Source organism: Mizuhopecten yessoensis, unplaced genomic scaffold, assembly GCF_002113885.1.
Source record: "Mizuhopecten yessoensis strain PY_sf001 unplaced genomic scaffold, ASM211388v2 scaffold11057, whole genome shotgun sequence".
NCBI lineage: Eukaryota > Metazoa > Mollusca > Bivalvia > Pectinida > Pectinidae > Mizuhopecten > Mizuhopecten yessoensis.
The window spans coordinates 265241-284259 of record NW_018408857.1 but is presented as its reverse complement, the minus strand read 5'-3'; the positions used below and the strand labels follow the sequence as shown (position 1 = coordinate 284259).

Below are 19019 nucleotides of genomic sequence, written 5' to 3'. Positions count from 1 at the left end.
CTCAATGTGATATTAATATAATACTTGTTATCATTGTATTTGTTTATTAACACAATTTAACAATAAAATGTTTCATTTTTCTGCAATGTCTTTCACAAACGAAACGTGTAATTTATATTATATTAACCAAAATACATTGTTTCCGGTTCCGGTATAAACAAAAATGAAAACATTGTGAAAATAATATGGATGGGAGAGCGTTCGAGAACAAATTTTCTGCATATGATGGCAAGTCTCTTGTCGGTGACGATGGGAAGGTATTGTCAATTTGTAGTGTTAATTCATTCAGATAACAAGGGCATGGCACTGCATATTTAATCACAGGACACGCAACTAATTTTGTTCACAGAGCTGACTTATAGGGGGTACACTTGTACGGTCGTTTCGGTACCCGGTAGTTTCGGTACTTCAAAAAGAAGATGTTTCGGTACTTTTTGTAGGTCATTTTGGTACTTGTATTTAAGTTATTTCGGTACTTAAACAATTTTGATTATTGTTTCGGTACTTCCTTTATTAGTTAATAAATATTTCTCATTTGTTATTTATTGTTGGGCTTTTTATTTAGCGTTTGCTTTCGTAGTTGTTTAAACAATCACGCAGATCAGTCAATCATTATTTTCGTACTTCAAACGTGATCCCGCAACATACGCGATTTAACATTTGCTTTTTTAACTGAGTAGATCGGAGTAGCTCTTTAGGAGAAACTAAACGTTGAGGGAATTCACCAAGTTGTCATAAAAATGAGGGTTCCACTATCAAATTCACTGATATCCATATATTATCATAACCAAACGATAACCTGCCAGCGTGACGTATTCAGATAAAGTTAAGTTGAATTCTCAAATGAGAAAATAACCCCTTTACGTTGATTTCTGCCTTGTTTTGGTAATCAGTTGTGTATACATGGTATACATGTACACCTGTGTTGTGCAAAGACCAGGGGAAGCAACTTGTATGATATACATTCATCATATTGAGAACTTAAGCTTAAATTGATTTGCCAAACAATGGTGGAGATACATGGAAAAGATGCAGCTATTAGCTTGCTTTTGTTATAGTGATTAGGTATAGGAAGGATTAAAAAGAGGCAATGATTAACTCCGGTAAAATGTACTTTGCTATGAATAAGTATACATACCAATTACTCCAACAATGTTAGATGTTTTACACGGCGAAAAACTTTTGACAGGCGCCGCAGTCGGCAAAATCATATCTGATAGAAAAAAGGCCGACCAGCGGCCTCTCATGTTATGGGAGTAATATACCAATATGACAGCAATTGTTCAAACTGAACCACTTTGTACAACCATTTTTAGCTCACCTGCCCAAAGGGCAAGTAAGCTTATGCCATGGTGCAGCGTCCGTCGTCCGTCCGTCCGACAACTTTTGCTTTAAAACGCTACTTGTCCTGAATGGCCCAGTAGATTTTGACCAAATTTGGTCAGAAGCATCCTTGGGGGAAGTGGAACAAACTATGTATAAATGGTGGGTTTGGCCCCCCTGGGGGCTGAGGGGCGGGGCCCACTAGGGGAAATATAGCAAATTCTTTAAAATCCTTATTCTTCTGTAGGAATGAAAGGATTTGTTCAATATTAAGTCTGAATCATCCTTGGGTGAAGGGGAACCAATTTTGTATAAATGGTGGGTCTGGCCCCCAGGGGCCCGAGTGGCGAGGCCGAATAGGGGGAACATAACAAATTTTTCTTTAAAATCCTTATTCTTCTGTAGGAATGAAAATGATTGGTCCATTTTTGGTGTGGAGTATCCTTGGCTAAAGGGGAACCAATTTTGTATAAATGGTGGGTCTGGCCCCCAGGGGCCTGAGTGGCGAGGCCGAATAGGGGAAACATAACAAATTTTTCTTTAAAATCCTTATTCTTCTGTAGGAATGAAAATGTTTGGTCCATATTTGGTGTGGAGTATCCTTGGGTAAAGGGGAACCAATTTGGTATAAACAGTGGGTGTGGCGCCCCCTGGGACCTGAGGGGTGGGCCCAATAGGGAAAATAAAGGTAAAACTTTTAAAATCCTTCTTCGACCATCGGGATTATGGGATTTTATCCTAATTTGGTCTGGAGGATCCTATGGCCAAGGGGACTCAATTTTGTATAAGCAGTGGGTGTGGTCTCCAAGGGGGCAGAAGGACAGGGCCCAATATGTGAAATAGAGGTAAATCTTTAAAATCCTTCTTCTACCATAGGGATGAAGGGATTTCTTCCCAATTTGGTCTGGAGGATCTTGGGCAAAAGGGACTCAATTTTGTATAAACAGTGAGTGTGGCCCCCCTGGGGGCAGATTGGCAGGGCCCATTAGGGAAAACATAGCAAATTCTTCAAAAACCTTCTTCTTCTGTACGTATGACAGGATTTTGTCCAAATTTGGTATGAAGCATCCTTGGGTGAAGGGAAACCAATTTTGTATAAACGGTGTGTCTAACCCCCCTGGAAGCAAAGAGGCGGGGCCCAATAGGGGAATTATAGGTAAAACCTTTAAAATTCTCTAATCTACCATAGGGATTAAGGGATTTTATCCTAATTTAGTCTCGGGCATCCTTGGGACAAGGGGACTCAATTTTGTATAAGCAGTGGTTGTGGTCTCCCAGGGGGCAGAAGGGCGGGGCCCAATAGGAGAAATAGAGGTAAAACCTTTAAAATCCTTCTTCGACCATCGGGATTAAGGGATTTTATCTTTATTTAGTCTGGAGCATCCTTGGGCCAAGTGACCTTTTTGTATAAACAGTGGGTATGACCCCCCTAGAGGCATATGGGTGGGGCTCTGTTTGAAGTTTGTTTGTTCTTGCTATTTCTCAAGTATTGGATGGATCTTTCTGAAATTTCATATGTACTATCTTTACTTCATACCAATTATTTTAAACACATTCAGGTGAGCGATGCAGGCCCTCTGGGCATCTTGTTTTGGATTTTTTGTTAGGTATATTTATTTTGAGTTTTGTTTATTGACACTTACTCTAAGAACATCATGAGGATTTAACTCATTGAAGACACATTTGAACTCTACCAAATCCAAGGTTGGAATAGTTCATAATGAAATTTCAGGAGTGAATGAGCCAATTATCTTGGCCACAGTTATATAGTTTTATTTATTGTTTAATTTTTTTAACAGTTATTGGTTGGCCAACAAGAAGTGCTGAGGTCACACATAGATAGATTGTTACAGAAATTGAACACTGGTTTAGATGAAGATGCTGACACTAACTACTCTGTCTACACCGGCATGGGAGGTAAGTCTCAGTTCAAGGAACAATAGGTGTTGTCTCCCTTGACTCTCGCACATCTATAACCAAGTATTAAACAGAGTGTAGCTGAATCAAGCCATTTCTGTTCATATATAACAATTAAAGTACATACGCTTACAGCATAGCAAAATTGACATCGATTTTGTGGACAACTTGTACACATTTTACACCTCTGTATGCATACACTTCAGTGGTCATTTGTCTGACGAGGGTGACAGTGTACATACTATACTAGTCATCGAAACCTCACATAGAAACTATTATTGGTGGTGTAAAAAGAACTTTTTATGATCCATACTTACCAACCTGAAGAAAATGTCTAGAAACGACCAAATTCATTGTTAGTAAACTTATAAAAGAGTTACAAAATGGTGTGAAATTCATTAGTTCTAATTAATTGAAGGATTTTAATAAAAAATGTTTTGTTTTCATATGTGACTGTAAAACTTGCTCTTGGTGCTGTATTTAAATATGCCAAACATGAGATGAATAAATGGTCTTTTCTGAAATTTTCACTTCAGATCCGGTTATGTTGCATAACAAGTTCTAATTGTAGCTGCAGATGTTATAGAAGTCACCAAAACCACCCCAGCAGTCATGAATGATGCTAATTGAAGTCTCTGTATAGTTTGACTACACAGTACACCTACCTATAGCTAGTACATACACAATTTGTTCAAATTTGATCAATATCTTAATTTCCACCAATCAGAGGCTGCAGTGGCAATCTTGGATGTGAAGTGTCCAAAAAAACATTTCCTGCACATCTAAACATGCCGACCAATACTCATGTCAAGTTTCACTTTAATTTCAATGGGAGGTTTTGAGAAACCGAGCTAGTCTGACTATACATTTCTCTTCTCCTGTTATAGTACTGTGTTGCCTGTGACCAACCCTTTTTACAAGTACTCGATGATTGATTTCCAAGGGGTTACCCGAACCAGGGTTGTAAATAGTTAGCTGCGGGAACCATAGCTTCTAGGCCCGATCTTTTTGTCCGATAACAATAAAAAAAAAAAATGGGCGTAGAAGCTACGGTTCCGCCAGCTAGTAAATAGTATGATATGTCTTCATAGGTAAAGTGTTTAAAGAAGGAGGGAGGAATATAGCAGAACTGGACTGGGTTAATCGCCAGCAACCATGCAGCCCCATCGGTAGAGCTTATTGAGTTTTGGGGGTTCCCAGGTTTGAATCCCTACTGGTATAGATGGGGACAGGTGAGTGGTTTACTGTTGGTGAGTGGTCTACTGCATTTTTAATCTGATGTTACAAATTATTAAGAGCTTGATTAAAATTTACATATATACTGAGGTAGCTCATAGAAAAAAACATTTCCGTTTACCTTTTAAAGGTATTGCCTTTCTTCATTGGCACATGTACAACAAACTTGATAAAGATCCACAGTACCTGGAACAAGCCTACAGCTACATCAAGCACCATCTACGACACCTGAAAGGAAGGAGAGTGACCTTCTTATGTGGGGATGCTGGGCCTCTGGCTCTGGGCGCTGTGGTTTGTAGTGAGATGGGCAAGGCTGACAAATCACAGGAGCTGGTTGAAAGGTAGGACAATTGGCTCTTTTGTTTTTAAAACTCTTATGTGCTATCCCATGTACTGTTGTGTTCAATGGTTTATACAACTGTGTCCCAGAAATGATGTGAAATATTAATGCCTAGGCCAACTTAAGCTGAGCTGTGTGGTTCACGGTACCAGTAAAGGCTTCGGGGAAGAACAGACCTGCTGCATGTATCCCACTGCATGTTCATAAGAGGCAACTAATGTGATGCCCCAATGCAGAATGGAGGGTTATTTCTTTCTTGTCTCCTGTCTAGAGGATAATGAAGAAACCACTAATAGAACTGCTCTATCCCACAGCATGTGTATCATAAAAGTGGACCAATGAGGGGCCCTTACAGAATCAGGTGATTTCTTCTGTGCCTTCTATGACATGTACATGTAAGAGACCAAAATTGATCTGCTGACCCATTGCAACACTTGAGATCTGTTTTTGTTTCATATCTTTCCTGCCAACTATCTATCTTTCCTACATATTTTTTCTTTCAAGCAGTTTATGTCTCCGTAGGTACCCCACGTCCTTCAATGACCTTAGCTGTTGATAGGACGTTTAACCCTGTACAACCAACAAACCCTAGGCACCCGTCCTTATATGACCCTGACTGTACATGTTGGGAGGACGTTGAATCCCAAACAAATAAATGCTTGGTTCCCAGAGCATCATTGCTGATTGTTGATTCTGATATTGAAAGAAGTTTTTTGTCTTATTCACTGACTGCATATGTACAGTGTCACAAGCTAAGAGGTAGATAAAAAGCATGTTGGCTGTCTGGTAAGAGTACAGAGTCAAAACCCATTATGTCTTTAACACTTTAATATGTGCACTTATTGAGTACAGAAGGACACTTTGCATCTCCTGGCTTTACGATTTGTAATACAGCCACTGGCAACATGTTGTTGGTGCATTGGTGGAAAATGGCCATCGTGTTTCATGGCTTTCAGATGCATTGCCAAAGCCTTCCTCAGTGAAACTTTATACACCTATTTTATATAATCTGTTTGCATATATTACAAACCTCAATAACTTTCTATGTTTTGAAGACTGGAAGCCATGCACGATGGTGTGTGTTCAGATCGTAATCTTCCTGACGAGATCCTTTTTGGCCGGGCTGGTTACTTGAGTGCTCTTCTATTTGTGCAGCACCATCTAGGGGCCGACACGATAGACAACTCTATAATATATAAAGTAAGTTCATTGAGAAAATTAGGTAAATCACACTAATTTTCATTGGTTACTTGTTCACATCACCCATTCACACCAACACCGCTAGTTCACATCACCCATTCACACCAACACTGCTAGTTCACATCACCCATTCACACCACACCACTTATTCACATCCCCCATTCACACCACACCACTTATTCACATCACCCATTTCCACCACACCATTTATTCACATCACCCATTCACACCACACCACTTGTTCACATCACCCATTCACACCACACCACTTATTCACATCACCCATTCAGACCACACCACTTATTCACATCACCCATTCACACGACACCACTTATTCACATCACCCATTTCCACCACACCATTTATTCACATCACCCATTCACACCACACCACTTATTCACATCCCCCATTCACACAAACACTGCTAGTTCACATCACCCATTCACACCACACCACTTATTCACATCACCCATTCACACGACACCACTTATTCACATCACCCATTTCCACCACACCACTTATTCACATTACCCATTCACACCACACCACTTATTCACATCCCCCATTCACACAAACACTGCTAGTTCACATCACCCATTCACACCACACCCCTTATTCACATCACCCATTCACACCACACCACTTGTTCACATCACCCATTCACACCACACCACTTATTCACATCGCCCATTCATACCACACCACTTATTCACATCACCCATTTCCACCACACCACCTATTCACATTACCCATTCACACCACACCACTTATTCTCATCACCCATTCACACCACACCCCTTATTCACATCACCCATTCACACCACACCACTTATTCACATCGCCCATTCATACCACACCACTTATTCACATCACCCATTTCCATCACACCACTTATTCACTTCACCCATTCACACCACACCACTTATTCACATCGCCCATTCATACCACACCACTTATTCACATCACCCATTTCCATCACACCACTTATTCACTTCACCCATTCACACCACACCACTTATTCACATCACCATTACATAACCACTTTACACAACACACATTAAATAAGATTTGTAAACACAACTTCAGTCAGATTGTTTTTAGCAAAATTTAGGGAGACTCACAAGATAAAAACCAATATTTACTGGTTTGTTTGGATGAGGCAACTTACAAATACATGTAGTAACATTTCTTAAAATAATGAATAAAAAAGACAAAGTAAGTAACCACCAATTTAAAAAGAAAACTTTCTGAATTGATTCATTAACCAATAAACCATTCAGTCATTGATCTGCAAGACCACACAGCCATCAAATCAGACGTTGTTTTAACAGATTTTCCAGTCTGTGATAGACAGAGGGCGAGGTCTGTCGAGGGAGAAGGGGTTCCACCACCCCCTGATGTACCAGTGGCATGACAAGTACTATCTGGGTGCGGCTCACGGTCTGGCCGGAATACTCACCACACTGATGCAGGTAACCCTAACCTCATATTATGTGTATAAAATAAATTAAATGTCTTTTTTCCTATATAGGTATGTATTGGTACTCCAGTTGTACTAAACACAGCAGCATATATAATTGAACAAAAGTATATCTCTGCTCTTCAAGGCAGAATCTGAGTGTAACAAATATATGTTCAATTTGAAACTTTCTCTCACATTCATGTACCCCGTTGTAAAACTGTGTTGTCATTATATTATGCAAAAAGGAAAATAAAAAAGTGTCAAATCAAAAAAAAAAGTATTAATTAGGCAAAAAAAAATAAAAAAATAAAAAAAAAATAACCTCATATGTCTTTGTTTTGTTAACCTTTGGTGGTCGGTTGGCGCAGTCCAATTTATAGCACACTTTCCTTTTTCAAAACCAATCGCATGATTGAAGATGTGAGAAGAAAACGAGTCACCTGTCTGACAAGGTGGTTTTTTCTAGGTACTCCTTTAACCAAGATGGGTTCTCCAGTTCCTCCCACAATAAGACCATGCACAATACATGTGGGCCGACATGAGTAATTGAATTTAGTTGATAGAACTTGTTTTGGTCATAAATGTTGTATAATCAATAAAGTTTAAATAATTATTTTGTCAATAAATACATTCATATATATGCAGTACAAAACTCATCAGGTATATGATGGCCACTTGATTGAGTTTGTATTTCACATGGAATTTGTTTATATTTTATGATGTCAAGGTCAAAGTCACGCTTGCTTTTTGTAGAAAATTGCGAAACAAAACTTTATAGTTTTACTAAGCTAAAGTCTTGCAGACAATACTTTTATGATTTTCTTCGAGGTTGAGAGTCAGTCATGTTCACTGATTTTTGGGACTCAAATATTTGAGTACATTGGACTAATGCTTTCACTGTGGGACTAGGCAAGTTTTGTAAAACCCTCTTATATCTTTTTGTAATGGGTCTCATCAAAATTTTGAAAAAGACGATCAGGTCTCGCCTGAAAAATTAATTCTACATAAAACATTTACCCAATATGCATTATTTTTTTTTTAAATGTTGAAAGGTCCGACACATAAATTCAATCTCTACCCAGAGTTGTCGTCGATCCTTGACACTCACTAACACCTCTGTCAACTGCTAAAAAATAGTCTGCATTATAGTTATAGCCTCTGATCATGTGATACTTGGTCATGTGGCGTTGAACCATACAACATATTTAGGCCAGTAGAATGTCACTTTTTCTGTAATATGTATTCCAATGCTTCGACTTGTTCTTCCTTTAAAACCAAAACCTGGCTCATATTTCTTTGCAATTTTGATAATATAATCACTTACATTCATCAAGAATCCAACATGTGGTTTTGTCTATGTGGCAAACGTAGATACCAAGCCGTATTCACAGTACAATGAATGGCATATACAAATATAATCAAATCAGTTTTGTGTTGAACAATGTCTTATGGTGACATATTTGGGAGAAGTTTTTAATCAATTGATTATATGTTAAACATTGCTGACAGACTCAATATCTATAGTTTAAATAGATTTTCAAGACTTTACCAAGATTCTTAATAAAGCCATTGAGCGAGGTGTTAGTGAGTGTTAGGAAGGACAACTCTGGGTAGAGATTGACATTACTTACCCCACACCATGAAACTTTGAGATTTTAGCTGTGCCTGAATGAACATTTGGGGGTTCTACATATCCTATCAAGCATATCAAAGCCTCTCAGGGCTGATAAATGCACACCTTAAATGGTTTCCCATTACAGGTTCAAGATCCCACAGGGAAGTACAAGTCCATGCTTATAGACTTTGTGAAGCCGAGTGTGGACTATATGCTAGATTTAAGGTACCCATCTGGAAATGGACCTTCTTCCCTGAAAAGTGAAAATGGAGACAAACTTATACACTGGTGTCATGGAGCTCCAGGCTGGATTCACCTGTTTGTCTCTGCGTATAAGGTAATTTAGAAAGAACTTCTCGAGAATAGCAACATTCTCTGTTTAGTAACTTCCTGTTTATATTGTTTGTAAGCTCACCTAGTCCGAAGGACCAAGGTGAGCTTATGCCATACCGTGGCATCCGTCGTCCGTCCGTCGTCTGTATGTCAACAATTTCTTTGAACGAATTCTTCTTCTTAACCACTTATTGGAATTTAACTAAATTTAACTGGAAGCATCCCTAGGTGGTGATGATTCAAAATTGTACAAATGGTGGAGCTGACCCCCCAGGGGGCTGAGGGGCAGGGCCAAAATGGGGCAATTTGGCTATATTGCTTTAAGCGACTTCTTCTCTGGAACTAAGAGATGTATACCAACGATATTTGACTGGAAGCATCCCTAGGTGGTGGGGATTCAAAATTGTACAAATGGTGGGGCTGACGGGCAGGGGGCAATTTGGTTTTATTACTCTAAGCGACTTCTTCTCTGGAACTAGGTAAGAGATGGATATCAACCATATTTGAATGGAAGCATCCCTAGGTGGTGGGGATTCAAAATTGTACAAATGGTGGGGCTGCCCCCCAGGGGGCTGAGGGGCAGGGCCAAAAGGGGGCAATTTGGCTATATTGCTATAAAAGACTTCTTCTGTAGAACTGTGCCATGGATATCAATCATATTTGGTCTGAAGCATTCATGGGAGGCAAGGATTCAAAATTGTACAAATGGTGGGACTGACCCCCCAGGCTAAGGGTTGGGGCCAAAATAAGTTTGTTACTTGGAAATGGTTGAGATCCCCACCTACCATATAACCATATATACAATTGCTGAGTATAAAGAGAAGAATGCACATTTACTATCAGAATAGCCCTAGTGTCTGGCCCCACCCTTGGAGACAGTCCCTGGGTCATAACTTTGAAACAGTGGAGATTCCCACTCCAAAACTATATATACAAATGCTGGGCATAAAAAGACGAATGCAGTCATGATATTAGAATAGACCCTGGGGTCTGACCAAACCCCTTGGGACCTAGTTTCTTAGTCACAGCTTGGAAACAGTTGAGATCCCCACCCTATAACCATATATACAATTGCTGAGTATAAAGAGATGAATGCACATATGTTTCACGCATGTCCTTGGGGTCTGCCCCACCCTTGGTGACTCAACCCCTAGGTCATCACTTTGAAATGGTTAAGATCCCTACTCCAAAACTATATATGCAATTGTTGGGCATAAAGAGACGAATGCAGTCATGATATTAGAATTGACCCCCGGGTTCACCCCACTTTTGCAGACTTAACCCCTGGGTCATAACTTTGAAACGCTTGAGATCCCCACCCCAAAACTATAAATACAAATGCTGGGCAAAAAGAGACGAATGCAGTCATGATATTAGAATTGATCCTAGGGTCTGGCCACAACCCTATGGACCTAGTTTCTGAGTCACATCTTGGAAACAGTTGAGATCCCCACCCCATAACCATACCTAAAATTGCTGGGCATACAAAATCGAATACAGATATGCTACAAGGATTGGCCTTGGGGTCTGGCATATTCCCTTGGATCTCATTTGGAGAATATTTTACCATGATTGCTTACTAGATATCCAGGTGAGCGATACAGGCCCTCTGGGCCTCTTGTTCTGTCTATGATGATTCTTGAGGTATTATGATATTCTGCCTGTAGCGACTTCCTGTGTATGATATTCTGCCTGTAGTGACTTCCTGTATATGATATTCTGGTATTTAGTGACATTCTGTTTATGGCTTCCTGTGTATAATGACTTCCTGTATAAAGTGACCATCTGTTTTACAACTTCCTGTGTATAGTGACTTCCGATCTCTAGATTTCTATTAAGTTACCATATGTATTCTTATTTCCTGTGTAAAGTGACTCCCTGTTTATTGGGAGTTTCATTCTGTCTATATTGTCACCATCTGCATTGATTACTGTATATTGTGACTATCTGTCACAATTGACTTACAAGCTCTAGACTTCCTTTCTGTAAGTTACCCGACTGTGTATTGGACTTTCTGTGTATGGAGACTTCCTGTCTTAAGTTCCATTCTGTCTATATTGACACTATCTGCATTGACTCATGTATCTTGTGGCTTTCTGTCTCAGTTGACTTCTGATCTTTAGACTTCCTTTCTGTAGTAACCTTGTCTATAGTGACTTCATGTGTATTGTGACTCCTGTCTATAGTGACTTCCTGTGTATTGTGACTCCTGTCTATAGTGACTTCGTGTGTATTGTGACTCTGCTCTATAATGACTTCCTGTGTATTGTGACTCTGGTCTATAGTGACTTCGTGTGTATTGTGACTCCTGTCTATAGTGACTTCCTGTGTTTTGTGAACCTGGTCTATAGTGACTTCATGTGTATTGTGACTCTGCTCTATAATGACTTCCTGTGTATTGTGACTCTGGTCTATAGTGACTTAGTGTGTATTGTGACTCCTGTCTATAGTGACTTCCTGTGTATTGTGAACCTGGTCTATAGTGACTAAATGTGTATTGTGACTCCAGTCTATAATGACTTCATGTGTATTGTGACTCCGGCCTATAGTGACTTCCTGTGTATTGTGACTCCGGTCTATAGTGACTTCCTGTGTATTGTGAACCTGGTCTATAGTGACTAAATGTGTATTGTGACTCCAGTCTATAATGACTTCATGTGTATTGTGACTCCGGTCTATAGTGACTTCCTGTGTATTGTGACTCCGGTCTATAGTGACTTCCTGTGTATTGCGACTCCTGTCTATAGTGACTTCCTGACTATTTATCAGTTACCCTGTGTTTAGTGACTCTGTCTATAACCCTAATGTTACTATACCTGTCAAAAACAAATGCCTAATTATACTTCCTTATGTTTTTCTGTTTCAGCTACCATTTTCAGATCAAGTTCATGTGCATTTCTGCTGTTGAGTTTTTGTGTTAAAATATTTAAGAAGATAATTTAATTACGATCAAGAAAATAATACAGGAGAAAAATTAAAAACAAACAAACCTACTACATTTTATGTAATGAATATATAAATTAAACAATATTTCATTAATTAGTATGTTATTAATTCAAAAAGACAATATACATTTGTTGTATTTTACTTTAGACGTTTACAGACTCCAAATACCTGGACGCAGCCAAGAAATGTGCAGACGTGATATGGGAACGTGGACTTCTAAAGAAGGGGTACGGAATCTGTCATGGTACAGCTGGCAACGCCTACGCTTTTCTGACTATGTACAAACTGACCAGCAACCAGGAGTATCTCTACAAGGCATACAAAGTAAGTTTATTACAAATAGTAAAATCTCTACCTATAATTACTCAGTTGCAACCAGAAATCTTTTTTCAAAACAAGTGAATGATAACTAGGAATTCCTGTACATAGAAGAAGAAGAAAAACCAGGCATATATATCTACCAGAGGGAGTGAGTTCACAGGAATGCTTTATATTAGTTTTCAGACTTAACACACAACTGATAGAGGACTCATTCCCTGGATAGTAAAATAAGGGCAAAAGCAAAGATAGATTTAGTTTAATATATCAGTTTGATGTAGAGTAAATAAAGTACAGGTATGTTGATAAGATATAACAAATAATCCATCTGTTATATTAGTTAATGGTTTTAAGTGCCTCTTTGTTTCTGATATTTTCTTTATATATATTTTCCTATCAACTTTGTTCCATTTTGTGATTGTGTGTTGATGCTGAGATTTATTTTTCTTGCCATACTAAAATAGAACACGATTTGATAATGAATATTACCTGTATATCTCTTCATCCTTTAACTGTCATCAAGAAGTGTTTTTGATCAGTGTTTAACGTCCTCATAACAGCCGGGTTGCATAAAGATGCGTCCCTAGGGAGATGCAACAAAGAGAGAGAGTGAGAGGAAAGAAAGAGTAATTAGGAAAGATAAGAAAAGAGAAATATCCAAACTGTTGCAAAGAGAGGTGGCAGATTGATTTTGATCTCTTCCATGTCCTATAGGAGCAGTGGGGGGTTGTCATAAATGAAATCTTTCAATTTTGAACCAAATATTGGTTTGGTACATGTAACTCATATGTTCTTATGTTGTTAACTATAGTTTGCGGAATGGTGCTTTGACTATGAAAAACATGGATGTCATACGGCCGACACCCCATTCTCACTGTTTGAAGGTTAGTTATCTAAACATACCTTTTCCTTTATTCCAGGAGACACCTAAGATTTGAATGCATTGCATATAGTGAATTGAATTGTTTTCGGTACTTAGTGGAAGCTATGGAATTACATGCAGGGTTTTTCTTGCGAGGAATAGTGCAAAAGACTCTTCCATTGTTTTCTAAAACAGAGTATTTATTGAATTGTGTTAGAATGGGGATGGTAAGCTGTTGTTGGTGCCTTGACCTACAGTCTCAATTTTAAATCAAATTTCATGTTCAATCACCAGTATAGCAACTCAAAATGCATTACTATACCTTAAATAGAAAATCACTGGTTTGGTTTGTTATAAATAGCTTTAGCACAACTGTAAACTGCTCTAAAAAATAGGTTTACAGGATCCAAAAACTCACCTATAAACAATTTGGTTGAGTTGGATAACAGGGAACACACATTTCCTTTTTATAGCTCACCTGGCACAAAGGGGTCAAATATATAAAAACAACCCTTTACTAGTATAAAACAACTTCTTCTGCACTACCAGTGGGCCTTTGGTGATGACACTTTACCAGTAGCATGCTGGGATAGAGTAGCATAAAGTTTCATTTAATCTTGAACATTCTTAAGACAAAGATACTAAATAAATGGAAGTATATGCAAAATTAATTCTATTGAGAATATTTCCCATGATCGCTCAAATATCCAGGTGAGCGATAATCCGATAAAGACCTTCTGGAACTCTTGTTTTCATAATTGTGACCATGGCCCATATAAGTACCTTTATAAAAATATTTAACTTGCTGTATTCATCTATTTGAAAATTTGTAGATTCTGTATTTTTTTTCCAGGTATGGCAGGTACCATATATTTCCTAATTGATCTGCTGGATCCTTCCAAAGCATATTTCCCGGCCTTTGAACTGTGACGGAAACATACCTAGTATGATTTGACTTTTTAGGTAGCAATCGATGCTGTCTACGTATGCTTGTGAACTGCGTTCTCAATTGATAAAATTTGTATTGCATAATATCTGCATGCTTTGTGAAGTGTTTTCAACTACCGGTATCTTGTCAATTATGGATGAACTATGAAAACAGATTTCGAGGAAAGTTTTATTTATGAGATTAACATCGAAATATTTATCACTTTATTTACAGTGATGATTATTTTCAAGATGTTCCTTACCCGCCAATTTGTGTAAACGTTTTATTTCACGATAATAATTACCGCAAAATATATATACATGTCCAATATTCATGTGTTCTGGAATAAATTGTTTCATAAATTGATTCATAAATTAGCATGAAAATGATTCTCTCACAATTTAGAAGCAATTTTAACATCATATTGTATTTTAATACATCTGCTGCATCAGGGACGCAGGGAGTTGGTTCATTTCATGACAATTATGTTTTGCATAATTAGGCCCCGCCCCCAATTTTTACAATTTTGAGCCTAACCACCTGAATAAAACTATACTTTCAATCAAATATGGTTGATATCCTTCACATAGTTCTTGAGGAATAGTCTTATTCATTAAGATTAATATGGCCAAATTATCCCCTTTTGACTCGGCCCTTTAACTCCAATTTTGAGTCTCCCCACAGAAGGTTTCCTGTCTAATTTGGTGAAATTCCATCAGTGAAGATGTTAGAAGACATTGGTTCGAGCTAATAAGAGGATCTGATCAAATTCTCATTAATATTAGGGGTTTGTCATATTTCAGCTTCAGGAATGTTCTACCATCGTGACAAATTAACAAAACAAAGATTGAAAAACTGTTTTTTATTCATTTCTGTTTAGTTGTTGAAGAATATAAATCTGCCTAAAAGTAAATTTCTACTAACACACAAATGTGTTCAGTGGAATTTTGTCCCTGTTGTCACCAGGGACAAATAATATCAAATTATTGGTCCCCATAAAAATATGTCACCAGAATTAAGTAATAAATAAAACCTTGCTTTTTTAATAGCAATGATATCAAATGATTAGTCCCCATAAAAATATTTAACTGCAATGCATAAATGATAAAATATAACCTTGCTTTTCAGTACACTTAATTAGTGTCCAAACCAAGCTTTTTGAATTAAGGATATGTGCTGGCTTTCTGTGTCAAGAATCTCCTTTTAAGAAGAGTTCAGTGTTAAGAAAATGTAAAATAGTTTGTTAATACACATGAGTACATGAGAATGTAGGTATTCATAATAGCAAGGTAATTCTGAGTCATTACATTATTTCAGGATGATACAGACGCCTTAGGATTTGCATATCCTAAATGAAGTTTATTGGAATAACACATTTTCACCTATTAAATGTTTTCTAGCTTATCTGAAGTTAAGCAAATCCAGAAATTCAAAGTTTTCACGACTGAAGTGCAGTGCATTCTCAACCATCTTAAATTGATGAGATATACTATTCTTTTTACACTTCAGCAGTATTGCCAGGTGGTATAGTGTATTTTACCTCACAGAAGTTCTATACCTAAACACTGTTGCAGAGAAATAGGCAGTAAAAATACAAAAAATGATTTACAACATAACAACGATACAAAAAGCAAAGTGCAATGAACTACAGTGAAAAATTTCAAATTATCACACGAAAGCTAAAAAACACAAAAGATTATGATATCACATGGAGAATAATAGTAAACAAGAAATCAGAAACAGACATTTTTGTTTTGCATTTCGATTTCTAAAACCATTCAAGGTGTGGAATTGTTTGCACAGGCAACATAGCTGCAATATACAGTCTGTATGTTTTTGTTTATGTACATTTGACGCATAATCTGCAAAAAAAGTCCATTTTTGCAATATCATGCATACATTAAGAATGGCATTGGTAATAGCAAAACTTCTTTAAACTCAAACAGATAAGATAACAAATATATTGATATGTTGACAGATAAACACACAAGACATGAAAACATGTCATACATTTATAATACAAATGTACCACGTCATATAAAAGGCAAACAATTAATCGAAGGATATGTTTGGGGTATTGAACATTTATCTCTGGTTTGCTATTAAAGTAGATGAACCTTGCAAACTTTCCAAACTCTTGATAATCCAAGTTTTAAATCTTAAATTATAATTCCTCAAGTTTTCCTTGGGGGATGATTTGGGCAGCAGAAACAAAAGTAGTAAGATTGGTGAAAATATGATTAATAGAATTTGTCCTTGCCTTAGTGGTTGGCAACTTAAGAATCTTTAAAATGAGGAAACCAAATGTATTAGAACAGTCTGGAATTTGACTTACTCTCCACTAAAGGTCAAGGACTACATTATTAAGGCACATACAGTGTAATACATTTACATCAAGCAATGCATTGAAATGGCATAATGATATCAATAACAATATAGTTAAAACACACCCACCACACACATACAAAACCACAAGAGTGATATCACCACTAGAAAGTATAAGGTGTTGTACAATATGATACACTAGAATTAAGATATTTAGGTCAAAAAGAACCATAACATAATAGTTAAAACACACCCACCACACACATACAAAACCACATGAGTGATATCACCACTAGAAAGTATAAAGTGTTGTACAATATGATGCACTAGAATTAAGATATTTAGGTCAAAAAGAACCATAACATAAAAGTTAAGATGGAATATAAAATAATCTCCTGTTCTTAAATGGATTTTCTTTGTAAACCCTGTGAGACAGAAACACAAAATAAAATAATACAAATACTGTCATAAAAAAAGATGCATGTGTATTTAATACATGTTATGCCACCACATTTATTTATTTTAAACGGTATGATTCATGCGTGATGGAATATAAAATAATCTCATGTTCTTAAATGGATTTTTCTTTGTAAACCCTGTGAGACAGAAACACAAAATAAAATTATACAAATACTATCATAAACAAGACGCCCAGGGGGCCTGTATCGTTCACCTGGTTATTTAAGCAATCATGGCACAATATTTACATTTGCTCTGTAATGCCAATTTATAACCACTTCAGACATGTAGGGTAAGAACTTGGAAGCGTTACTATGGAGACTTTATAATTCATAAAGAATTAAGGTTGTTACTATTACTAGCACATAAGTTGGGTTGGAGATAAAAAGTATGTGAGGCTGTTCATTGTCGAATTGTCTATATAAACAATACCAAACTTTACCCCCTCCCCAAAGGCAAACGAGGGACCTGGGGCACATGAAAATCACAAAGTATATAAACCACTCGAAAGCCATTACAACTAGTATTTGATACTAGCATTTCTGGAACTGCAGAAGAAGATTTTTGAAATTCGCCTCCTTTTTCACCCTAAACCCAGCCCTCTAGGGGGGTTAGGGTTACAAAAAATTGACCTGCAGACCCCCTCCCCTAACAAGTATTTCTGTCAAATATGAACAACTTCCGTTCAAAACAATGGAAGATATGGCCTATTATGTTTATTTCCTATATAAACTATACTAAACTTCACCTCCTCCCCAGGAACAAACGGTGGGGCTAGGAGACATGAAAATCACATTTTTTATAAACCACCCAAAGGCCTTTACAACTATTAGTAGTATTTGTTTTTCGCATTTCTTGAAATGGAGAAGAAGATTTTTTATTTTTTTCTAAATTTTCCCCTTTTTGGCCCTAACTAAACCCCCTAGGGGGCCACACCCTTATTTCATAAATCCATTGAGCCCCTGGTCCCAAGGATGCTTCATATCAAATTAAGTTAAAATCAAATCAGTCGTTCAGGAGATAAAGGCTTTTAAAGGGAAAAGTTGACGCCAGACGGACAACGCGGTACGGCATAAGCTCACTTGCCCTTCGGGCAGGTGAGCTAAAAAGATGCATGTGTATTAAATACATGTTATGCCGCCACGTTGAACTATCTTAAACGGTATGATTCATGTGTATTAAAGCAAAAATAAATAAACTTATTGACACTTCATTCAGGTTATACAAATACACTAAAACACATTTTGTACGAATCCCAGGGTATTGAAATGATTTAATAGTTCATTATACCAAAATATGTTGTAGATTTTACCCCGATAATAAACTAGCTGCTTCCTACCGACTTAGCTAGCTCGTTTGGTAGGGCATCTGATTAGCTATATATAGTAAGCCAGATACATGCAGTTTGACCTATGTGGAGTAAATGAAAAAATAATGACCTCTCCTACAAAGGCGCCCATGCCGAGACCAGGGAAAGACTGAGGAATACTTGGCTCTGCTTCCACAGTGTATTACTGCATAATGTCTATTGAGAAAAGGAAATTGATTTGCTGTGAAATTTAGTTTAGACAATTAACGATGAAACAAACTCTATCACAAAGTAGTAACATGTAGTACAGTACAATGTTAGTAACAATTAGTCACCAAAATGAAAGCATGGCGATGAGATTCTTGGTCTGGATATAAGCTCGGAGGTTTAACATATGATAATTAGCAACCAATATTAAAACGTAATTATGAGATTCTTCCTCTGGA

General features: G+C 37.4%; 1 protein-coding gene across 1 annotated transcript; it reads left to right on the top strand.

Annotated features, from left to right (window-relative positions):
• Positions 1-144: 144 nt before the first annotated feature.
• LOC110465135 (lanC-like protein 1) lies at positions 145-14836 on the top strand. The gene is made up of 9 exons (XM_021520741.1): positions 145-257; positions 3123-3240; positions 4607-4817; positions 5872-6016; positions 7348-7488; positions 9239-9430; positions 12520-12696; positions 13502-13574; positions 14406-14836. Exons 1-9 carry the CDS (start codon positions 186-188, stop codon positions 14480-14482), a joined length of 1206 nt encoding a protein of 401 aa, XP_021376416.1. The 5' UTR covers positions 145-185; the 3' UTR covers positions 14483-14836.
• Positions 14837-19019: the final 4183 nt, after the last annotated feature.